This window comes from Lynx rufus, unplaced genomic scaffold (assembly GCF_022079265.1).
Source record: "Lynx rufus isolate CCGP_SWC_20201006 ecotype Redwood Valley unplaced genomic scaffold, mLynRuf1.p SCAF_1, whole genome shotgun sequence".
Classification (NCBI taxonomy): domain Eukaryota; kingdom Metazoa; phylum Chordata; class Mammalia; order Carnivora; family Felidae; genus Lynx; species Lynx rufus.
Window position 1 is genome coordinate 124330021 of NW_025814823.1, and position 26125 is coordinate 124356145.

Here is a 26125-nt window from a genome sequence, read left to right on the forward strand (position 1 = left end):
ACTCAATCATGGTGTATGATTTTTTAATGTATTATTAAATTCAATTTGGTAATATTTTATTGAAGATATTTTTAAAAATTTTATTTAAATTCAACTTAATATGCTAATTCACCATCTCTCCCATTCAAGGACTACCCAGGCTGGACCCTGTTTAGCTTCTGAGATCAGACAAGATTGGGCTCATTCAAGGTGGCATAGCTACAGACTTGTGGGGGATTTTTGTATCTATGTTCATCAGGGATATTGGCCTGTAATTTTCTTGTAATGTTGTCATGTGGTTTTGGTTTCAGGGTAATACTGGCCTAGTGAAATAAGTTTGGAAGTGCTCCCTCCACTTCTGAGAAGGATTGGTATTCTTTGAATGATTTATAAGATTTATTAGGGAAGCCATCTTGTCCTGGACTTGAGTGTTTTGGGAGGTTTTTGATTACGGACTCAATCTTCTTACTACGAATCAGTCTGTTAAGATTTTCTCTTCGTGATTTGGTCTTGGTAGGTTTTATGTTTCTAGGAATTTATCCATGTCTTATATGTTGTCCAATTGGTTGGTGTATGCTTATTGTTATTATAGATAAGGTAAATGAGGGTTGTAGAAGTGGTACAAAGTTAGTGTGCCTCTGAAGCCCATGCTGATTCTAATGGATCTTGCATCATTTGTTCATTTCTGTGTGGGTCTATCTGTGTAACTGGGGATGGCTAAATTTGGGTGTGGTGTGAACCTGGCTGTTACTGAAAGCCTGGGGAGCAGCTAGGCAGGCATCCCACATTTTCCTATCTCCTATCACTACCATCTTCCTTGATGCTTTCCACAAACAACTTCAGATGAGGCCTGCAGTCTCAGAGCAGTGTTCTTGAAGGTTATGCAGTTAACACTGGAACATAGGAAGGAGGGATAAAGGCAGATAGTGATTGGGCAGGGGTATTGAATACAATTGTCTTAAAAAAGGAAATGAGCTCTTTATTAGCTCTTTGCCATTAGTGGTTGCCTGTAGACACCTTTGGGTGAAAGTGAGGTGTCATCTCACCTTTGTGAGGTTCCCTATCTAGTCATACCCAGGAAACCCTTCCTGCCTGTTGGCTTCATCCTCCCCAACTAGTGGGAACAGCCAGAGCTATGGCATAGACATAAAACCCCTGAAATAAAAAAAAATTGACTCCCCAAGACAGAAACCTGCCTGCACTAAAGAGGGGAGACAGGGCTTGGTGTCATAAGCCAGGGACCTAGAGCCTTAGGCTTCCCTCATTATCTTCAGTATGTTTCTCTTTAGACACATCATCCATAGCGTTAAAAGGACTGCAACCTGTCCTTCACCTCCTTGGCTCATTTACCCAGATGTACTTCCTTTCCCTCTTTTCTGCTAGGCAATGTGGCTTCTGGGATGTTTCATGAGCTGTCTTTGCCTTCTTGTTGTTCTCCAGGACTAAGCCCCTGTCAGTCTTCATCAACATCAATGAAATTTTCCATAACAGTTTCCCATCCCAAGCTTTACCCTCTCTTGTCCATTCCTTGGTCAAATGCTAGAATAATCTCCTCACAGTAATTCCACTTTACCAGTTGGGGAGCCTGAAATGCTCCCAGTCTCGTGTGATGACAGAAAACCCAGAGCTATCAAGCAGGGCAGTGACAAGGGAGACACCTGTTCAAGCCCAGGATCACGTACGTGCACTGAATGCCTCTTTTACTTACATGTCACGATGGCCTCCTTTTAGCCCCAGGCCTGTCACCAACTCCTGTCTTTCCTACTCAGTTTATTTCTAACTCTTTGTGCTGTGGGAGGCCCTAGGGAGGCTGCCTGATATCTTGAAATCCTGACACTTGGATTATGGCATCAGGAGAGACTCTCACCTGCAGAATTATTTGCACAGAGCCTTGTTGCTTGGAAATGGGACTGGTTTGCTTTCCATGATTCTGTTGGAGAAGAGAGAATTCTGTTCAAATTTTGCTTCAAATTCAGTAAAAAATTTTGCAGGTAGGTACCAGTCTTGAACCTTCCTCCATTGAGGTTAGAGATCTGTGATTACAAGGCATACCTGTTTCTGTCCTGGGAGTAGAAAAAGTGCAGGATAATCTCTCCCTCACATGTGACTCTGGACTGAAGATCGGTTTGACTGTGGCCAGCTTGGGAGTAATGGAGATATGACAATAAGGGTCTTTGATTGCTTGAGAAAATCACACTTTGGCTGTCAGCAGGAAGTAGGACCCACAATAATACCTGCATGCTAGAGAGGTCAACAAAATTCCTTTTGTCCAGCTTTGAAATTTAAATCTTATATGACAGATTTATAGTCGAGTCTGACCGTAGCAGTGAGGCAGCATTACCTTGAGAACAGTGTGCATATACGTGTCCCTCTCTAACTCGTCCATGCCCATAACTTCTTCAGAGTTTTATAGGGAGTTTTTTTCTTCCAGCAAGGCATGCCTGATGAACAGATTTTTGCCTGAATATAAAATGAGTGTTTTCCTGAAAATAATTTCCCAGAAAAGTGTCTCTTATTACAGATTATCTCTCAATTACTTTGAAAATAAGAGTGTTTGGGAAAGACCCATTCACCAAAATGACCTCAATCATGCTTAGTTCGGGAGTTTTGGTGGAGATCACCGGAAGAATTGCCATAAAAGGAGCCAGAAGCAGGGGCGCCTGGGTGGCGCAGTCGGTTAAGCGTCCGACTTCAGCCAGGTCACGATCTCGCGGTCCGTGGGTTCGAGCCCCGTGTCGGGCTCTGGGCTGATGGCTCAGAGCCTGGAGCCTGTTTCCGATTCTGTGTCTCCCTCTCTCTCTGCCCCTCCCCCGTTCATGCTCTGTCTCCTTTGGTATGATATCACTATTAAATATATTTGATTTAAATTTAAACAAGTTTATTAAAGACCCTTTTATTTTTTTTTTTTTTATTTTTTTTTCAACGTTTATTTATTTTTGGGACAGAGAGAGACAGAGCATGAACGGGGGAGGGGCAGAGAGAGAGGGAGACACAGCATCAGAAACAGGCTCCAGGCTCTGAGCCATCAGCCCAGAGCCTGACGCGGGGCTCCAACTCACGGACCGCGAGATCGTGACCTGGCTGAAGTCGGACGCTTAACCGACTGCGCCACCCAGGCGCCCCTTAAAGACCCTTTTAAAAAGCAAATGGTAAGCAGTTACCTTACAGAGATGATACATATGCACATCTGAGATAATTGGGTAACTGTTAATATTAACACAAGTGGAAACTTAAGACTTAGCAAACTGTTTCCAATGACAGCTTCATCACACTGTGTCTCAGACAACTACGTGGAAGTGACAAAGATGAGCCCTGGAAAACCATGCTGATGATTCAAAAAGAGTTACTGGTGATGACAAGGAAAACTATTATCCATGAGCATGCAAAGATGTGGATAGAGTTATTTTATGAGTGAAAAAGTCAATATTTTATATTCCTGTTTTGGATATTGTCTAATTTAAAACAGCAACTATAGGTAGACATCCAGCTCTTTAATCAACATTTATAAAATTTATACATTCATGTTCAAAAATGTTCTTTAGATCTCACTGAAAAATAGGGAGATCATTCTATTTGGGGCTGCACTATATTCAAGCCCTGAGGTAACTAAGAACCTGGTTTACTCAACCCCCACTTACTCTTTTTTAAGGCTAAGGCTAATCCTAAGTGTTTATTTCATCTTCCTCTCCAGAAAATAATTTCTTAGGACAGGGCTATTGTCTTTTTCTGCTATAACCCTTCCAAATTGAGTTTTTCCCTCTTGTGGTGTGGGAACATTCACTTGTCTGTTTTCTCATGGTCCTCGTCTGTGGAATGAGGAGATAGAACAAGATGTTTATAAGGATCCATCTTGAGTTTTTGTTTTTCAACTCGCTGAGTGTATATGTTACTTTAAAAAAGTTTTTAAGCCCTTGGTGGATAAGAATGGGAATTATTATTATTTTTTTTTATATGAAGTTTATTGACAAATTGGTTTCCATACAACACCCAGTGCTCATCCCAAAAGGTGCCCTCCTCAATACCCATCACCCACCCTCCCCTCCCTCCCACCCCCCATCAACCCTCAGTTTGTTCTCAGTTTTTTTTTTAAAATTTTTTTTTTTCAACATTTATTTATTTTTGGGACAGAGAGAGACAGAGCATGAACGGGGGAGGGGCAGAGAGAGACGGAGACACAGAATCGGAAACAGGCTCCAGGCTCTGAGCCATCAGCCCAGAGCCCGACGCGGGGCTCGAACTCACGGACCGCGAGATCGTGACCTGGCTGAAGTCGGACGCTTAACCGACTGCGCCACCCAGGCGCCCCTGTTCTCAGTTTTTAACAGTCTCTTATGCTTTGGCTCTCTCCCACTCTAACGTCCTTTTCTTTTTTTTTTTTTTTTCCTTCCCCTCCCCCATGGGTTCCTGTTAAGTTTCTCAGGGTCCACATAAGAGTGAAACCATATGGTATCTGTCTTTCTCTGTATGGCTTATTTCACTTAGCATCACACTCTCCAGTTCCATCCACGTTGCTACAAAAGGCCATATTTCATTTTTTCTCATTGCCACATAGTATTCCATTGTGTATATAAACCACAATTTCTTTATCCATTCATCAGTTGATGGACATTTAGGCTCTTTCCATAATTTGGCTATTGTTGAGAGTGCTGCTATGAACATTGGGGTACAAGTGCCCCTATGCATCAGTACTCCTGTATCCCTTGGGTAGATTCCTAGCAGTGCTATTGCTGGGTCATAGGGTAGGTCTATTTTTAATTTTCTGAGGAACCTCCACACTGCTTTCCAGAGCGGCTGCACCAATTTGCATTCCCACCAACAGTGCAAGAGGGTTCCCGTTTCTCCACATCCTCGCCAGCATCTATAGTCTCCTGATTTGTTCATTTTGGCCACTCTGACTGGCGTGAGGTGATACCTGAGTGTGGTTTTGATTTGTATTTCCCTGATAAGGAGCGACGCTGAACATCTTTTCATGTGCCTGTTGGCCATCTGGATGTCTTCTTTAGAGAAGTGTCTATTCATGTTTTCTGCCCATTTCTTCACTGGGTTATTTGTTTTTCGGGTGTGGAGTTTGGTGAGCTCTTTATAGATTTTAGATACTAGCCCTTTGTCCGATATGTCATTTGCAAATATCTTTTCCCATTCCGTTGGTTGCCTTTTAGTTTTGTTGGTTGTTTCCTTTGCTGTGCAGAAGCTTTTTATCTTCATAAGGTCCCAGTAATTCACTTTTGCTTTTAATTCCCTTGCCTTTGGGGATGTGTCGAGTAAGAGATTGCTACGGCTGAGGTCAGAGAGGTCTTTTCCTGCTTTCTCCTCTAAGGTTCTGATGGTTTCCTGTCTCACATTTAGGTCCTTTATCCATTTTGAGTTTATTTTTGTAAATGGTGTGAGAAAGTGGTCTAGTTTCAACCTTCTGCATGTTGCTGTCCAGTTCTCCCAGCACCATTTGTTAAAGAGGCTTTTTTCCATTGGATGTTCTTTCCTGCTTTGTCAAAGATGAGTTGGCCATATGTTTGTGGGTCTAGTTCTGGGGTTTCTATTCTATTCCATTGGTCTGTGTGTCTGTTTTTGTGCCAATACCATGGTGTCTTGATGATGACAGCTTTGTAGTAGAGGCTGAAGTCTGGGATTGTGATGCCTCCTGCTTTGGTCTTCTTCTTCAAAATTCCTTTGGCTATTCGGGGCCTTTTGTGGTTCCATATGAATTTTAGGATTGCTTGTTCTAGTTTCGAGAAGAATGCTGGTGCAATTTTGATTGGGATTGCATTGAATGTGTAGATAGCTTTGGGTAGTATTGACATTTTGACAATATTTATTTTTCCAATCCATGAGCAGGGAATGTCTTTCCATTTCTTTAAATCTTCTTCAATTGCCTTCATAAGCTTTCTATAGTTTTCAGCATACAGATCCTTTACATCTTTGGTTAGATTTATTCCTAGGTATTTTATGCTTCTTGGTGCAATTGTGAATGGGATCAGTTTCTTTATTTGTCTTTCTGTTGCTTCATTGTTAGTGTATAAGAATGCAACTGATTTCTGTACATTGATTTTGTATCCTGCAACTTTGCTGAATTCATATATCAGTTCTAGCAGACTTTTGGTGGAGTCTATCGGATTTTCCATGTATAATATCATGTCATCTGCAAAAAGCGAAAGCTTGACTTCATCTTTGCCAATTTTGATGCCTTTGATTTCCTTTTGTTGTCTGATTGCTGATGCTAGAACTTCCAGCACTATGTTAAACAACAACGGTGAGAGTGGGCATCCCTGTCGTGTTCCTGATCTCAGGGAAAAAGCTCTCAGTTTTTCCCCGTTGAGGATGATGTTAGCTGTGGGCTTTTCATAAATGGCTTTTATGATCTTTAAGTATGTTCCTTCTATCCCGACTTTCTCAAGGGTTTTTATTAAGAAAGGGTGCTGGATTTTGTCAAAGGCCTTTTCTGCATCGATTGACAGGATCATATGGTTCTTCTCTTTTTTTTTGTTAATGTGATGTATCACGTTGATTGATTTGCGAATGTTGAACCAGCCCTGCATCCCAGGAATGAATCCCACTTGATCATGGTGAATAATTCTTTTTATATGCTGTTGAATTCGATTTGCTAGTATCTTATTGAGAATTTTGGCATCCATATTCATCAGGGATATTGGCCTGTAGTTCTCTTTTTTTACTGGGTCTCTGTCTGGTTTAGGAATCAAAGTAATACTGGCTTCATAGAATGAGTCTGGAAGTTTTCCTTCCCTTTCTATTTCTTGGAATAGCTTGAGAAGGATAGGTATTATCTCTGCTTTAAACGTCTGGTAGAACTCCCCTGGGAAGCCATCTGGTCCTGGACTCTTATTTGTTGGGAGATTTTTGATAACTGATTCAATTTCTTCGCTGGTTATGGGTCTGTTCAAGCTTTCTATTTCCTCCTGATTGAGTTTTGGAAGAGTGTGGGTGTTCAGGAATTTGTCCATTTCTTCCAGGTTGTCCAATTTGTTGGCATATAATTTTTCATAGTATTCCCTGATAATTGTTTGTATCTCTGAGGGATTGGTTGTAATCATTCCATTTTCATTCATGATTTTATCTATTTGGGTCATCTCCCTTTTCTTTTTGAGAAGCCTGGCTAGAGGTTTGTCAATTTTGTTTATTTTTTCAAAAAACCAACTCTTGGTTTCGTTGATCTGCTCTACAGTTTTTTTAGATTCTATATTGTTTATTTCTGCTCTGATCTTTATTATTTCTCTTCTTCTGCTGGGTTTAGGCTGCCTTTGCTGTTCTGCTTCTATTTCCTTTAGGTGTGCTGTTAGATTTTGTATTTGGGATTTTTCTTGTTTCTTGAGATAGGCCTGGATTGCAATGTATTTTCCTCTCAGGACTGCCTTCGCTGCGTCCCAAAGCGTTTGGATTGTTGTATTTTCATTTTCGTTTGTTTCCATATATTTTTTGATTTCTTCTCTAATTGCCTGGTTGACCCACTCATTCGTTAGTAGGGTGTTCTTTAACCTCCATGCTTTTGGAGGTTTTCCAGACTTTTTCCTGTGGTTGATTTCAAGCTTCATAGCATTGTGGTCTGAAAGTATGCATGGTATAATTTCAATTCTTGTAAACTTATGAAGGGCTGTTTTGTGACCCAGTATATGATCTATCTTGGAGAATGTTCCATGTGCACTCGAGAAGAAAGTATATTCTGTTGCTTTGGGATGCAGAGTTCTAAATAGATCTGTCAAGTCCATCTGATCCAGTGTCTCATTCAGGGCCCTTGTTTCTTTATTGACCGTGTGTCTAGATGATCTATCCATTTCTGTAAGTGGGGTGTTAAAGTCCCCAGCAATTACCACATTCTTATCAATAAGGTTGCTTCTGTTTATGAGTAATTGTTTTATATATTTGGGGGCTCCGGTATTCGGCGCATAGACATTTATAATTGTTAGCTCTTCCTGATGGATAGACCCTGTAACTATTATATAATGTCCTTCTTCATCTCTTGTTACAGCCTTTAATTTAAAGTCTAGTTTGTCTGATATAAGTATGGCTACTCCAGCTTTCTTCTGGCTTCCAGTAGCATGATAAATAGTTCTCCATCCCCTCACTCTGAATCTAAAGGTGTCCTCAGGTCTAAAATGAGTCTCTTGTAGACAGCAAATAGATGGTTCTTGTTTTTTTATCCATTCTGATACCCTATGTCTTTTGGTTGGCGCATTTAATCCATTTACATTCAGTGTTATTATAGAAAGATACGGGTTTAGAGTCATTGTGATGTCTGTATGTTTTATGCTTGTAGTGATGTCTCTGGTACTTTGTCTCACAGGGTCCCCCTTAGGATCTCTTGTAGGGCTGGTTTAGTGGTGACAAATTCCTTCAGTTTTTGTTTGTTTGGGAAGACCTTTATCTCTCCTTCTATTCTAAATGACAGACTTGCTGGATAAAGGATTCTTGGCTGCATATTTTTGCTGTCTAGCACCCTGAAAATCTCGTGCCAATTCTTTCTGGCCTGCCAAGTTTCAAAAGAGAGATCAGTCACGAGTCTTATAGGTCTCCCTTTATATGTGAGGGCACGTTTACCCCTTGCTGCTTTCAGAATTTTCTCTTTATCCTTGTATTTTGCCAGTTTCACTATGATATGTCATGCAGAAGATCGATTCAAGTTACGTCTGAAGGGAGTTCTCTGTGCCTCTTGGATTTCAATGCCTTTTTCCTTCCCCAGTTCAGGGAAGTTCTCAGCTATTATTTCTTCAAGTACCCCTTCAGCACCTTTCCCTCTCTCTTCCTCCTCTGGGATACCAATTATGCGTATATTATTTCTTTTTAGTGTATCACTTAGTTCTCTAATTTTCCCCTCATACTCCTGGATTTTTTTATCTCTCTTTTTCTCAGCTTCCTCTTTTTCCATAACTTTATCTTCTAGTTCACCTATTCTCTCCTCTGCCTCTTCCATCCGAGCCGTGGTGGTTTGCATTTTGTTTTCCATTTCCTTTAAAGCGTTTTTCAGCTCCTCGTGACTGTTCCTTAGTCCCCTGATGTCTGTAGCAAGAGATTCTCTGCTGTCCTGTATGCTGTTTTCCAGCCCAGCGATTAATTTTATGACTATTATTCTAAATTCACTTTCTGTTATATTATTTAAATCCTTTTTGATCAGCTCATTAGCTGTTGTTATTTCCTGGAGATTCTTCTGAGGGGAATTCTTCCGCTTGGTCATTTTGGATAGTCCCTGGTGTGGTGAGGGCCTGCAGGGCACTTCCCCTGTGCTGTGGTGTATAACTGGAGTTGGTGGGCGGGGCCGCAGTCCGACCTGATGTCTGCCCCCAGCCCACCGCTGGGGCCACAGTCAGACTGGTGTGTGCCTTCTCTTCCCCTCTCCTAGGGGCGGGATTCACTGTGGGGTGGCGTGGCCCGTCTGGGCTACTTGCACACTGCCAGGCTTGTGATGCTGGGGATCTGGCGTATTAGCTGGGGTGGGAAGGCAAGGTGCACGGCGGCAGGGGGGGCAGGCTTAGCTCGCTTCTCCTTAGGTGATCCACTTCAGGAGGGGCCCTGTGGCAGCCGGAGGGAGTCAGATCGCTGCCGGAGGTTTGGCTCCGCAGAAGCACAGAGTTGGGTGTTCGCGCGGAGCGAGCAATTTCCCTGGCCGGAGCCGGTTCCCTTTGGGATTTTGGCTGGGGGATGGGCGGGGGAGATGGCGCTGGCTAGCGCCTTTGTTCCCCGCCAAACTGAGCTCTGTCGTCCGGGGGCTCCGCAGCTCACCCTCCCTTTGTCCTCCAGCCTTCCCGCTTTCCGAGCAGAGCTGTTAACTTATGACCTCGCAGACGCTAAGTCGCGCTTGCTGTCGGAACACAGTCCGTCAGGCCCCTCCGCTTTTGCAAGCCGGACTCGGGGGCTCTGCTTGGCCGGCGAGCCGCCCCTCCGCCCCGGCTCCCTCCCGCCAGTCCGTGGAGCGCGCACCGCCTCGCCGCCCTTCCTACCCTCTTCCGTGGGCCTCTCGTCTGCACTTGGGTCCGGTGACTCTGTTCTGCTAATCCTCTGGCGGTTTTCTGGGTTATTTAGGCAGGTGTAGGTGGAATCTAAGTGATCAGCAGGACGCGCGGTGAGCCCAGCGTCCTCCTACGCCGCCATCTTCCCAGAATCCCAAGAATGGGAATTAGAAGATGCTTTCATGTTGGAGGTAGAGAAGAGGGCAAATCTCAACCCGAGACAGGTGGTAAAAAAAAAAAAAAAATCATTAACAAATTTGGAAATCTCTTCTACTCATGCCCTCATTTCTTCTTCTAAGCAAGATTTACCAAGCACCTATATCTCCCTAGCATACTAGGTGCCAGAGACTCAGAGATGAAAACAAACAAAAAAAACAGGGAAACTTCCTCCAGGGGATGTGGATCCTAGGTCAGAGAGAGACAAAAACTGGCCATCAGTGTGGTCTCAGGAAACAGAAGGCCCTTAAGTCTGGGAAGAAGGAGGAGATGAACAAATGGTCTCACTCAGGAGGATCCGTTTGAGTCTCTTCTTCATTAAGAAGAATTTTCTCACTAAGCAAAGGACTGGAACTAGAACATTTGAGAAGAAATCACAGGGTGGGAGGTAAGAGAAAACAGTGTGTTCCAGCAACTGGAGAGTGTATATCTAGAGAAGAGCCTACACGAAGCTGGAAATAGAGGCACGGCAGACCAGGTAAGACGATGGAGCCAGAAAACCAAATGTTGGCCATTGGGTCAGAATAGTTGGACAGCAGCAAGCCTTTCATGTTGCCAGTGATGCCCCCTAGTGGATCAGCAGGAGATGGATGGGAGCAGCTGGAAGCCACCCTGAAGGAGAGGCCCCAGAGGTAGACAAATGCGGATGGTTATGTGCACATGGTGGCTGATGTGGGCAGTCTATAGCAGAATGGCGTGGGATAGGAGGAGTGTGAGCTGAGCACCCAGGAAAGGTGTCTTGTCTCCTTTTGTCACTAGCTGCAGGGGGCCAGATTCCACCATTGGATGACTTTTTCTTTGGCCACGTGAAACTGTAGGAGTTTTGTTGAAATGCATTCTGCTGAGGAAAGAGGGACACATGTCCCTCCCATTTGTTTCATTTCATTTCATTTCCTTTCATAAGTTTTTATTTAAATTCCAGTACATTGATCTTCCTTTTAGGTATTGCTTTATGGGTTTAGAGCAAATGCATGAGCAGGGAGTGGGGGAAGGCTGGCTTCAGAGCTAACTCAGATGAGGACTTAAAAGGATCCTGATTGAGAAACATTGCTCTGGGCTAAGGGCTGGGGAGGGGGAAGCTTGAGGGCGATAGTTGGTGATGAGAAGGCAGGGATGAGGAAAAGGGAGAGAAACTCAGAAGAGTTAGCAAGGTTTAAGAAGCAAGTGAGTCACTGTGCAAGCCAGCAACGGGCATGCTGATCATCAAGGTTTTCACTAAAAGCATTTGGGGACAGTTGGTATACACAGCAAAGAATCTGGGCTTTGGGGTCAGTTAGAGTTGGGACCCCATTCTGCTTTTTGTCTAGCATACAACCCTGAGCAAGTTGTTAAACCTGAGACTGTGTCTGTCAATAATGTTGATACTTACCTTTTTTTTTTTTTAATGTTTACTTTTGAGAGAGCACGCATGCCTGAAAGGGGGGAAGAGCAGAGAGAGAAGGAGACACAGAATCTGAAGCAGGCTCCAGGCTCTGAACTGTCAGCCATGAGCCCGATGTGGGGCCCGAACCCATAAACGGTGAGATCATGACCTGAGCTGCAGTCAGATGCTTAACCCACTTAGCCACCCAGGTGCTCCTTACCTTGTGAGAGTTTTTAAGGATTTAATGACCCCAAATGAGTATTTTATAGATGGTATGTATTTGATCGAGTTTATATGCCCGCAGCAGCCTGTGGCACAGTAGGTAATGAGAAATGTCTTGGGTGTGCAGGGAATGTGCACCCCAGCAACATGAGGAGCCAACGATTTCTAGTCAAAATTGTAAATTTGGAAGTTTGATTTTTTCATGGGTCGTTTTCTAGGCTCTGATTTCAGCTGGGTAGCCTAGGTGTTTGTAAGTCTAGATTGAAGAAGGGGCCAAATCCACAGTGACTAAAGAGTGACTGCCCTTTTCATTCTTTGAATGCTCATGCTGAATTAGGTTTTCTGTTGTGAGAATCTCAGTGCCTTTGAGTGCCTTTTTACTTAAATATTGCTTTAGGCCATTAATTTAAAGACATGATCCCCTTCGTGGAAGCTTACAGAACCAAATTCCAGAGAAATTTGTATTCATTCATTTAAAAGCTATCACTGAACAATAGGCTTCTCCTGAATTTAGCCAAAACTGCATGGAAAAGAGTTTCCTATACGGACAGGATTCAAATGTACTTACTGGTTGTAGCACAGACAATTCATTAAGATTGTCCTAGCAAAGGGTGTCCAGTCTGAGTCCAAAGGTAGGTCTCTTGGGGAAAAATTGATGGCTGGGTTACTCTGCCTACTCTGTCTCTAAAGGATTGTATACAGCCCTGGATAAGGCGGTGGGAGAGACACTTCATCTGAGGTAGTTTTTTTTTTTTCCCCTGTTACTTTTGTGTGTGTGAGGATTCCTATGATATATTCCATCATGTTATCCCAGTAAGATTCCAGTTTCATACAAATGCATAAGTGGATACAGAAATACCATTAAGTGGGAGAGAATTCTCACTAAAACACGTTCAGGAATAATACCCTTCTAGTTAGACCTTTCTGGCATGTTGACATAACCATAGTGACAAAGGATAAATGTAAAAGAATCAGATTTTGAATGTCCACAGATTTCTGAAACCAAGCTATGCCACATAATTTGTTTAAAATCTGTAACAGTTGGGAGAGAATAATTATAAAAATAAATGTTGAACTTTGAATTTAAAGACCTATTTTTCTCCTCAGTGGACATAGAACCATTTTAAGCTATTGAGACTCCAAGCAGCAACAGGAACAAGGGCCTGGATTTGGTGGCTTGCACTTCCCTCTGCTTCCCTGCACTCTTCTTTTCCTACCTCTGTTCAGCTTTCATCCTGCTCTTCTGCTTACTTGGACTAACTAGCCAAAGCATAGGACTTAAATGTGTATGTAAAAGTGCATTCATAGTTGTACTAAGTTTTAGATTTGTATTTTGAAACTGGAAGGCGTGTTTTATATTAACTTTAAAGAGAAAAAAGCTTAAACCAAAAGTTAAAGTTGTTTTCTGCCCCTGGGCTAGGGAAACAATGCTTTGAGGTAACTCTTTCTGGAAGCAGGATGTGTTGGATGCATAATATAAATTAGGATAAGACAAAAGGTACCACAAAGAAGTCAGGCTGAGCCTGGTAGAGCCAAATGAAGGATTTTAAACAAAGGAACACTTAGCTCAAAGCCAAGATATTATTTCTGTAACCTATAGTACACACATGAAAGGATGAAGTTAAGGGGTGAAGATGTACAAATCTAATTGTCCAGATTTTCTTCCAAGTGGAACTGTTCACTTAGTTTCACATACTACTACTCAACAATCTTGGGATGGCAGTGTGATGTATGTCTGCTGGCTTCAGGCCTCATTGTTAATAAGGATGAGACTCCAGCAGTGTGGCTACAGACTGGCCACTAGATGGCACATTACCTCTGTACTTGGTTGGTCCCTGGCACCCTAATAGAAAACAAAACAAAACAAAAAACAACCACTGGGAGGTGGCAGGATATTGGGATTCCAGAACTCATCTTGGAAAATTCATTTACCAGTTTTCCAAATTTACAATCTCTCAGTCCATACTTTGTTACTAAGACCAAGACAGTGTATCAATTTTCTTCTAAAACCTATTCCATTATGCTAAATGAACATTTAAAAAGCCACAGAACCCTCTGAAGGCATCTAGTTTACACTAAGACCCTAGAGCAGTAGTGACAAATACTGTTATCTCAAACATTATGTGTAATGACATCCAATTGTAGTGATCATACACAGAAAAAAAATTTAAACAAGAATTTATTTCTTAAATTTAAAGGATTAGAGCGGATACATAGGCAACGTTTACAATAACATTTAGAGTTATGTCAACATATGACCAATAGCTATGGTAACAATTAGCACATGCAATTCACTGTAGAGGTAAAAATACTCTCTCTAGACAAGCCTTCTACACGAAGGTAGACTACGTAGGGGTAAAAGAGCGAGTGAACTTGAGAGGATTGCACTTACAAGTAAAAGGGACATAGCTAAGATATAAAGAGGATACATACCTAATGCTAATCACTGTATTGTAGTACTAGCAAATTGCACACTTATTTAGAGTATATTCAATAAACATGTTAAGACTAAAGAATTTTCAAATAACTGCCTTTAAAGTAACCATCTGACATCACATTTTGGTATTCATGTTACACCACTTGAAACATGTAGTTACCATACAGACAAAACTGGTCTTTAAGGGATAAAAGATGTAGAACATTTCTCTCCATGGTCTTCAATGCATTTTCATCATTAACTTTAAAGCACTTGATAATGAAGTTAAACTAGCCCACCTGAAGGAGCTACTGATGGCAAAAAGCTCTTAAAAATTTAGGAACAAATGGACAACACAAGAGCTCATCCCAGGTTGTCTTCTTTTTCTTTTTAACGAAATGTATAGTAGAATATCACACTACTGCATAATAGTAGCACATACAAAAAAAAGATTAATCCAAAAGTACATTTGGCTCTAGAAAGTTGTTTTGACTTGCATCCAAATTCTGTTTATAAATATTCTGAAAAGGAACTGCTGTCAAAGACCAGTCGCTACTTTATACCTTCTTTTAAAAATAAAATTGGGTCATTGTCATGGATTTCAAAGTTTTTTTTTTTTTTAGTTATGTCTTCTCTCAGCATAGGGCTTGCTTGAACCTATAACCCCAAGATCAAGAGTCACATGCTTTTCTGAGCCAGCCAGGCATCCCGACCATGACCAATTTTAGGTTAAACATAAATAGCTTGCCATTTTATGGCTCCATATTCTCATTTTATAGAAAAGTGCAATAATTTTTTTTAAAGCAATCTTGGGCAGTAGAATTGAACACGACCTGCAACAGAAAGCTATCCCAGTAATTTTTAACAACTGAACTTTAAAATTTTTATGTAGCTTATTATATTGACATTTTACCCATTTCAACAAAACAACAGAAGTGTATGGTTTAAAAATTTGTTCTTAAACCAAACATAGGAGAATGATGTGGAATATAACAGAACGGAGGAAGAGCTCCTCCACTTGAATTATGCTTGGTACAATATGTGCCAGTGAAAAGAAATATTTTAGGGAATCGTACAACAGGATTATTCTACTTCTACATTGGTCATGATTTTAATTAGTTAACTATGTGGATAGAAACTAACCATTTTTAAAAATTTGGTTTCTACTTACAAAGCTATTTTAGCTGTTCTACTTTAAGGATGAGCTTTCATAAATTAATGTTTTACAAGTATATTTCTACTTGATTAACCTTTAACTTCACAGTAAGCTAGGAAGACCAGGTAACTTCATGTGTAAAGTTGCAATTAAATGAACAGCTAGGTAGATGTGAACAGAGAATATATGAACGGTTTTGCTTTTTACCCTGCTTCTACTTACACAGTATGTTCTTGAGTGCCGTGACTGATCAGTGCTGGCTTGAAGTAGGGTACCAACATACCAGTAACTAATAGTCAAATTATAACAATACATGTGGCATATACGCTTATTTTTTAATCCTGTATGAGCGCATCAGAAGCAGTGAATTAGTTTTGTCTACAGAGAGGCTTTTTTTCTGATGTGCCAGTGTTACTTTAAAGGAAATTTTGGGATACTAAACATCTGAGTAACCCATCCACTGCTTATATATAGACTAATTTTCACATAAACCAATCCGCTTCTCTGCTTACCTAAAATACAATTTACATGCCTCAAAACAAATTATCCTAAGACATGGCTCAGGAAGTTTCATGAATGCTTGTCTTTATCTGGGCAAAAGATGTACATCACATACTGGTAATCCAATCTACATTTTCTGATTGGATTATCTGTATAGTAACAATCTAGTATGTGTAAAGTGCTCTTGCAGCTGGGAGGCATTCACTCAGGGTACCATTTTCTATGCAAGTTTTCCACCAATAGGGTTGCTTATATAATGTTCTTTCTTAAATGACTTCATTCTCCTCCCCCTTAGGAGTCTGCATATTCTAAGTGCTCCCCATGTACAAACTTCACACTCGAATTCTTTGTAACACTGCTGTTTATCATGAGGAAAGTTATAGCTGAACATGATGACAATAACATGACTACTTACTTGGAGGAAATGAAAAATATAACTGATAAAAACTTCTTGACAGATTCTTAGCAAGATAAATCCAATCCTGATTTGGATCAGGCTTTGACCAACTTAAATGGTGGCGGTGACATTATCTTAAAGTGTGACTTCTCTGTAGATTTCTCTGTGCCCAGTCTTCCTCATCTACTTCTCATCCTGTCTTTCTACCAATCTCATGTTGCACCTGCCCTGTATCACAAAGACCCTGTGTATGAAAGAACTCTGAAACACATCAAGCAAGAATACAAAGTATAAAATGTTAACAGGAAGTCTAATATGTACAGAATCATATATAATGAGCAGAATTAGATTTCAACTGTAAATGTAGAGCAACTTCTTTTAGCCTTTTATTCTTGAATAACGTCTATAAACCATTTTAAGTGGGCCTGGTTTTTGTGACTTAAATATGACAAAAAACTGTAACATACTTTCTGCAAAACTACTTGATAACACTAGTCAACTACTAATGACGTATCAAAAATTTTCACTTAGCCCCTGTCTTTAGCCCTTGCCTCCTATCAAATGTGGTGGGTAGGGTAGGGCATAAATGTGAAAGTGTGGTTAGTGCTAAACTCCGGAGCCCTGGCTCACTTCTCTCTGGGAAGAAGAGAACTTGTGGGAAGAGGTTTAAAGTCTCTTTAAATCACAATGTGGAACTAAGTTCCACCTACCTCAGACCTAGCAGGTGTTAAAATACTATCTCATCATTAAGTGCCTCCACAACAGGGTGTTCCCTGTGATATTAACTAACATCAATATGTACATTTTTGGATAGGGTTTTATTTTGGTAAGTAGTGCCCATGTGTTCTCAGTTTGCTTCGAACATCTAGAAAAAAAAAAACCTTCCAATCTTGGCCTACTTAAAAACAAAGCATATTAAAACACATTTTAAGTTGAAGATATATTGTATAAAGTGCTTCATCAACCAAATTCTCTAAAGTTTTAACAAAAAGGGTCAATGTTTATATATACAGAAAAATGGCGAGTCTATAAATGGCAAAGAATTTTTAAAATGGTTAAGCTACTTTGGCATTCATTGCTAGTTTTTTAACTGGGCACTCTTAACTGCTGAATTTGTGAAATGGATCTTCAAACAGATTGTGAATAACAACATAAAGCAAATTTTTGAAAATTTAGTTACTTACGATATAAATGTTCAAAAATATATTTTTTAATCTGCAAAATTAAAACTCTAGAATTCCATTTAGTAGCTGGCATCATTATACCAACAGAAGAGAATGTCTAATATTTCATGTTGGCAAGATTGTAATTCAACCCACTGTTTTTTTTTGCTTTTGGTCAGACAACAAAAACTGGGTTCATACAGTTATGCTACCTAATACTCTCCTTACGCTGTCAGCTAAAGTAGAGGGTCTAGACCTTGCTCATCTAATTTTTTATCTTAAGTCCATCTCAGCCACTTTATTTGGTGACTATTCTCATTAAAATCAGTAGAGCTGTGCTAAATACATCACTGCTTATTATTTAAAGACCATCTGTTGTCTAGCTACAGAAAATTTTACTTTATAAATTTCAGACAAGCTTTCTGTTTTTCTTCAGTGCAAACATCCTGAAACAGCACAAAATCATTCAGCTATTCAGAGGATGAAGTCAGTTTATGTAGTGCTTGAAAGTAGAATCCCAGATATTCTGGAAGGGAAACAGCCCATGTGGGAGGACAGTTTACTGTTGTCCTTAAGGGCAAATGATCATCTTCAGTGAGCGAAGATTATTTTTCTCTGAAATAACAGTTAAAGTTAGCTTTAGTTTACAGGTACTGGTGAAGTTTTAACAGGAACCAGTCTTTCACTGAGGCATGTAGCCACCTCGTCTGACAGTTTGTGGTAAGTAGCTTTTAGACATTCCTTCATCAACTGCAGCCTCCATCCCAACTGTTTCAAATCTCTCTACCTGTCCCTCAGTATGTAGACCAAAAGCATCTGCTACAGAAATTTCTTGAAACATTTTCATTTGCCCAGATCCACAGGACTGTGAAATATCTGAAATCTGCTGTTTGAGTCTAACAAAATCTTCTTCATTGACTGACGAAACTTGCTTTGACCTTTCAAAATGTGAAATATCTGGACTGGTTTCACGTTGACTGCAGTTTTGTTTGAAATACTGTTGCCTGGGCAAATTGCCAACACTGCTATCTGTGTTATCTACCAGCTGTAGATCTTCTGGCCGCTCTTCAGAATCTAACAAGGGCTGGGTGGACTCGGATCTTGAGAAGACTTGGACCGATGGAACCTGGTGTCTGTAGCCACTGTGCACCACTGTGGAATACTGGACGGTGCCTGAAGTGTTCTGGGCAGACTCATTTTCATCACTGCTAGAAATGCTTGGCCTAGAGGAGGACATGCACGATGAACCTCCAATACCACTGCTGTGTCCTTCAGTACTGATTTTTTCCTTCTTGAATAAGTCCAGTGATTTCAGATCTTCTGGAAAAGGCTTTTTGTCATTTGCTGCTTCTATCTCCACGACACTTACATCAGTGAAATTGCCATCTGAGTAAATCTGATCTTTTGAATTAAAATTATGCTAAGAAAGAAAGAAAAAAATTTATTATTACCTATGGCATAGGTTCATTTAGAAACTATGAAATATATATGGCAAATTCTAGTTAAAGCCACAGAGAAATGCATCTCTGAAACTTCTCAGTAATTTGGTGTGGACATAATCTGTATCACTAAGCACTGTCAACTAGCTCAACTACAGATACTGTGAAATGATTCTAAGAAGTATGAATCAGAGTGGACTTCCTCAGAATTCCCAATCAACTGTTAAATTTTGATAAGCTACTGGTGTATATACAGTATTTCATTACTAGACTACAGAGCTGAGGATTGACTAAAAAGTAGAAAACATGAAGAGTTCAAAGAATTTAGTCTAGGTTTCTAGAAATCACTGCAACAGTATGAAACTGGTAGACTGTTAAATTTGATTTTAATATCCAATACAAAATGTTTGCCTTACAACATTTACCATATAGGAGTATTTACATATTAAGTTTTCAATTTGCAAGTTCAATGAAGTATTTTTCATGTTTACTGAATAGAATAAGGAATATAAGAATATGCTATGATAATATTTTATCATTTACTTTTCAATTTGGTCTTATCATTTGGTTCAACTCTATAAAAATACCCTGAAATGTCCATGTATAAACAACTCAGAAACACTTTATCTTACCCTAGGAGGTGTATGAGGTGACCACTGGGCAATATGACTCTTTGAAGGATCTGGAACATTAGGCCAGATATGTTTTTTAATTCTGGAGAGAAAAAGAAATAAAGTATCTGTGGAACCACATGTAATAAATAATGAACAGTCCCTAATTCCAAACATGAGCTTAATCTAGTCATAATGAAAAACTACTAATAAGGCTAGTAATCAGCATTCAATTTAAAAAACTGAAATAAAATTCTACAATAGAAACCAATCAAAAAGTGGAATAAAGTCACAAAACCTTAAAGTACACCCCCCTCCCAACAACAAAAGAAGCAAATACGTTCAATTTCCAACTAAAACCACATAACACATTTTCACATAGCCACCAGGTAAAATATGATAAATTTGATTTTTTCACAAGAATATTTACCTCAGTATAGTTCCTAGTCCAAAGTTAGAGGTCCCTAAGTGTGTATAAGTATACAGGAAGTGGGTCATCTTGAGAGTAAGTTCAAATACAAAAACAAAACGGAGTAATAAGATCCTAACAGACTGACTCTCCTGTGCAAACAACTATAAAATCTACGTGTAATGTAAAAAATAATGAAGTTAACAACCTAAACAAAAGACCAACTAATGGATGAATTCCATGAAAGAGACTTAAAAAAATTTCAGTTGTTTTTCATAAAGAAATTGAGTTAAAATTTTTTTAATGTTTATTTTTGAGAGAGAGAGAGAGAGAGCAGGGTAGGGGCAGAGAGAGGGAGCCACAGAATCTGAAACAGTCTCCAGGCTCTCAGCTATCAGCACAGAGCCCGATGAGGGAGGGGCTTGAACCCACGAGCCTTGAGATCACGACCTAAGCCAAAGTCAGAAGCTTAACTGACTAAGCCACCCAGGCACCGCAAGAAACTGAATTTTTAAATTAACATTCTTCTCACAAAGAAAATCTCAGGCTCAAACTGGCTTTGTGAATTCTAGCAAACACTTCAACAGAAATACTATGAATACTATATAAACTCTCCTAGAAAATAGAGAAGGTAAGGTGTCCCCATTAATTTGAGGAGACCGTTCATTTTATGAGGTAATCAGTATCCCCTTGATTTCAAAAGTAAATGAACACACCACCAAAAAGAACCAATATCACTCATGAAGCATAAATGCAAAAATTAACATACTGAATCCAGACAGTCTAAGAAATGCAAGGACAGTTTAACATGTGGAAAAAAACCAATGAATAAAATTCACCATATACATGTAGGAAAGAGAAAAATCGTATGATCATCTCAACAGATGACAAAAAAGCATCTGACAAAATTGACCCAATCATGACAAAAACTCTCAGGAAAAAAATATAAGAGAACTTCCTCAACTTAAAATCAACATCACATGCAATGGTCAGAGACTGAATGCTTTCTCCCTTAAAATTGGGAATAATGCAAAGTTACTACTTAACCAGTATAGTAAGAAAAATAACTGAAAGGATAAACATCAGAATAACCATCTTTACTAAGCAGTATGACTATGTATGTGGAAAATGCTTAGGGACCCAAAAAGGTACTAGAGTAAATGAACTTACCAAGGTCTTAGTATACAAGGTCATTATATTAAAACAAAATTAATTGCATTTCTATTTCTAGCAATGAACAATTAGAAAATAAAAATTTCTAAAAATGCCATTTACAGTTGTATAAAATACATTTAGGAATAAATTTAACATAGTACAAGGCCTACCCACTGAAAACCATAGAACAGTGCAAAAGAAAAAGAAAACCTAGACAAAGAGAAATTAACAAGGGTGACTGGGTGGCTCAGCTGGTTAAGCATCATCTGACTTTTGATTTCAGCTCAGGTCATGATCTCGGAGTTGTGAGTTTGAGCCCTACACAGGGCTCCATGCTGACAGGATGGAGCCTGCTTAAGATTCTCTCTCTCCCTCTTTCGGCCCCTTCCCCCCTCAAAATAAATAAATAAACTTAAAAACAAAAGAGATTAACATGTTCATGGACTGACCCATGTGACATAAATGTTGTGAACTCATGTTCAGATTGTATTTTTTGCCCTAATTTTATTGAGTCGATAAAATCTCAATTAGCACCGTACTCAGTTTTTTTAAAAAAGACTTTCCTTTTCATGCAAATAATATCAGCTTACCAAATAACCTAGTCAAAATAATTTTGAAAAACAACTTATTAAAAGAATTCTAACTGCTCTCAAAACTTACAGAGCTATAAAAATCAAGACTGTGTGGTACTGGCACGAATAGACATATAGAACAGAACTGAGAGTCCACAAATAAATCCAGACTTACATGGACAATTGATTTTGACAAAGATATCTAGGCAATACAATGGGAAAAAAAGTATTTTCAGTAAATAATGCTCGAACAACTAGTAATCTATGGAAAAAAAAATTCCCTGACCTCACACCATGCACAAAAATTAATTCTGAATAGATCACAGACATAGAGCTAAAATGATTAAGTTACAGAGGAAAATAAAGGAGAACACAATTGTGACAATGACTTAGGCAAGAATCACAAACTGATAACATGCACCTCATCAAAATTAAAAACGTGCATTTTCTAAAGTCACAGTGAAGAAAACGAGAAGCCAAAGCCACAAGACCAGACTTTCCACAACATATTTGACAAAAATTTTGTCACTAGAATATATAAAGAACTCTTACAGCTCAATATTACAGCAAACAACTCAATTTAAAAACGGGCAAAAGATTTCAGAACATCTATCACAAAAGAATATAGATAAATGGCACATGGAAGGATCCATTACTATTTACTAGGGAAATAGAAATTAAAACCACAGTGAGATAAAATTACACACTGATAACAAGGGGCTAAAATAAAAACCCTGATAGTGCCAAGTAACAGTGCCATGTAACAACTGGAACTCTCACGGTGCTGGGGAGAATACATGATGGTACACCTGCTTTGAAAAACAGTTTCTTATGAAGTTATATATGTGCTTCCTATGTTACCCAGCAATACCAATACTAGGTATGTACTTACACAAGATAAATGATAACATATACCTACACAAAGATCTGTAGATGAATGTTCATGGCAACATTATTCATAATAGCCCCAAATTAAAGACACAACCTGAATTTCCATAACAGATGAACAAATTTTGATGTATCTACACTGCAGACTACTATTCAATAGATAGAAAAATATTAGTATATGCAACATGGATGAGTCTCAAAAACATGCTAAATGAAAGACATCCTATAAAAAGACTACATATTATCTATTTATATGAAATCTCAGAAAAGGCAAAACTACAGTCACAGAAAGCATATCAGTGAATACCTTGGGGCCAGGGGTTGAGGGAGAGGAGAGACGATAAAATAGAATGAGGAAACTTTTTAGGGTAATAGAAATAGTATCTAACTTGATTGTGGTGGTAGTTATATATCCGTATGCAGCTATTAAAATTCATCAAACCATACACTTAAAATGAATGAATTTCACTGCATGTAAATTATAGCTCAATAAACCTGGAAGGAAGAACTGCAAAAACACAAATAGGGGTACTTACAGGTCTCGCTTATTAAAGCAGAACAATACTCCCAAAAGGGTTGTCAATAGAAATGCTAGGCAAACAGGAACAACTATGGCTTCAATTTCTCCTTGAGCTAAAAATCAGGGGTAAGAAGTAAAATAAATGTCAACTCATGTGCTAAGAGAAATAATGAAACTTCCCAACCAAATGGCTGTTGAAAAGATGAAATACCATCCCATTTTTATAGCCTTTTCAAACTTAAAGATTGTTTTCTGCCACCCCTGCGCCCCTTGGTAAATCATATCCTAGCTGCTTATACCTGACACAGTAACCTGGCCACAGAGAAAGCATAAACTCTATGTTGGTTAGGGGAATAAAATGACTAGTTCAGTTTTCTGGACAGATAATCTATCCAATAAGTTAGAAATTTCAAACCTAACCACTTATTACATTTATGATCTGCACCCAGCAGAATCTTAACAAATGCTTATCTTTGCGATCTGTGAGTGCTGGGCACAAGTGGAAATATGGAATCCTGTATAAGGAATAAAAATAAAAGGTTCAAGCAAAATTTTTCATAGATTTTCAAAAAGATAGCATATCTGGTATACAGCTAAGAATTTGTAAGAATCTTAAGTACAAGGAGTGGCAGAAATAGGAATATTATCACCTAAAATCAACAAGCCTAAGATTTCTAGATAATTCCCAACCTGCATTTAAAAGAGGGCTTTGAGCAAATGAATCACTAATTGGACAGTTTATGTTGGAGATATTTTTTAATGATTTACCTTATGGCTGTCTCTACTTAACTCCTCCAGCCTCCTTATAAGTAGAGGGAAAAATTTATAAAAGTAATACTGCAGTCATATACTATTTACTCAGTCTAATCTTTGCACCACATATATCCCTTTACAAGTAACTTTATATTCTACAAAGCCTAATAGAAATCAGTAAATCAGATCAATGCTCGGAAATAAACTGGAGGCTGGCAAATATTCACTCTTGAACACTGAGGTTTTCATATAGGTGCCAAATCAAATTCAGGCAGACCCTGTTATTACTCTTGCCAAACTTACTATGTTTTCAAGTCTTGGGCCTTTGCTTATCTGTCCTAAGATGCCTTCTTCTTCCTTTTTATCCACATCCTAACTTTTGGGGACTCAAGTACTGACTCCTCTATATAATCTATGAAGATGAAATTCCCCCCTATAAATTATCTTTAAATTCCTACTCTATTTACTGTCTACATGGCCCAAATGCCTTTCCATTTAATTACTTTACTTATGTTGTATTTCTTCAAATAAAGTCCTTTGGGAGCAAGGCCCATGCCATATGAAGAAGCCATAATATGTCCATAAAACAATAAACAGATCAGTGAAAAAAGCAGATAATTAAGTAATCCTAACAAGTATGATCTAATTTGGGGGGAAAAATGTATGTATAGAAAATAATAGAAGGATATACAAATATGTTAAGAGATTATTCTGGATGAGGGATTAGGAGTGGTTTTTCTTCTGCTCTGTACTGTATAGTCTAAAGGCCTATATAGTACACAATCTACTCTTATAATGAATATCACTTTCATTAGTTGAATATTTTAAAGGTTTATTTTTTTCTAAAGATCAATTTCAAGTATTACTTGTTAGATATTTATTTTACTAACATGTCACCACAAAATCTTATTCCAAAAACTGTATTCATTTTTGGCAATCACAGCAAAGTTCAGGATCTTTTATTATCTATTTTAGGTAGTCACTCATTCATTTTCTCATTCACCCATCATTCAATAACAAGGAATATAGCTTACTATTTAGCATTCACTGTGTTGGTACCTGGGGATGGGGGTTAAAAATAAATGACAAAATAAGGTAATTTCTATTATGATTCAAAATGCAGGAAGAACAAGAAAGAATGCAGCTTAAGAATGCTTTAGGGAGGTTAGAGGAACTAGAAAAAGTGAGGACTTAATGTAGGGCTACACACTGGGAAAAGATGGAGAAAATAATGAGAAGCATATGACCAAAGAAAGAGATTACAAAAGGGCATGCAAAAGCAGTAATTAGAAGGCATGATCAATAGGATTTTACACTTGGCTCATGTAAGCAAAAAAGACTCATGAAAACAAAAAATTTATCACATCCTTATCTAAATTTGTGGGTTTGGCAAAGAGTTGGATGGCTGTGGCAGGGAACAAAGAGAAATGTATTTGGGAAAGAGGATGAAGTCACGGACAGAGAGTTTAAATAGGCAGATAAAATACAGGGCTGAGAAGAGTGATATGGAAAATACAAACCATTTTTTAAAAAAGTGAAAAGAGAAAAAGAGATCAAGAAGGAAGTATGAGAAAGGGAGAAGACTCAGGAGAGTGTTGTTATTATACACACACACACACACACACGTGAGAAGAACCAATGGAAGGGGCAGTTTCAAGGATGGAGAAGCTGAGTCAAATGCTGAGAAGTATAAAAATAAGGAGACTAAAAAGCATGTACTGGATATGATAACTAAAAGGCCTTCCCTGAGTGACATTAGGGAGGTTTCAGTGGATTGGTGGGTTGGAAGCCTGATTTCAGTGGGTTAAAGACTAAGCTGGAGGAAGGGAAGTGGAGCTCGAGAAGGTGAACTAGTCTTTCCAATAACCTGCCTACAAAAGAAGGAGTAAGACAAGAAGGTAAGAGACCACATTTGACTTTTGCCAGTGAAAAGATGAACCCATTTAGAAAGATACACAAATTCTTTTGGCATTTATAGAGTACAGACGAAATCAGTCAGAAGCAGTTAATAACAGAGCTGAGTTTTGATAGTTTAAAGAAACAATCCAAATCAGATAAACAATACAATACCAACAATTCATTTCTATGGATCCAAAGATGCACTTTTAACAAAATTTTAGCTTATTAACTAAGTCCATATTTAGTCTGATTAAAAAAAAGAAGAAGAAAAGAGCAAATGTCATTATTTCTTACCAAACTTCGGTGTAGTAAAAGTGAATTCTGGGCCATCCTTTCCACCTTCGTCTGTGTATGCTGCCATTCGTACCATGTACAAGGTGTCACTGGTCAAAGAGGACAGTGTATATTCTGTGTGGGAGGAATCCACATTCACAGCTGGAAGAAATCAATAAGTCTGCTTTATTTAACTACTCAATGTTTCTGCTTGATTTGGCTTTTGACACTGCAAAAGTA

The 26125-nt window shown here is 39.0% G+C and overlaps 1 protein-coding gene across 7 annotated transcripts in view; it reads right to left on the reverse strand.

The window, feature by feature from the left end:
- Positions 1-13895: 13895 nt before the first annotated feature.
- IL6ST (interleukin 6 cytokine family signal transducer) overlaps positions 13896-26125 on the reverse strand; it is a 54991-nt gene continuing 42761 nt past the window's right edge. For all 7 annotated transcript variants that reach the window (XM_047086691.1, XM_047086672.1, XM_047086652.1 and 4 more), the window contains 4 exons: positions 25907-26047; positions 22977-23073; positions 19438-19519; positions 13896-18786 (listed from right to left, as the gene is read on the reverse strand). In XM_047086691.1, the coding sequence (XP_046942647.1) occupies positions 18049-18786; positions 19438-19519; positions 22977-23073; positions 25907-26047 (1058 nt within the window). In that variant the 3' untranslated portion in view covers positions 13896-18048. The remainder of the gene's footprint in view (positions 18787-19437; positions 19520-22976; positions 23074-25906; positions 26048-26125) is intronic.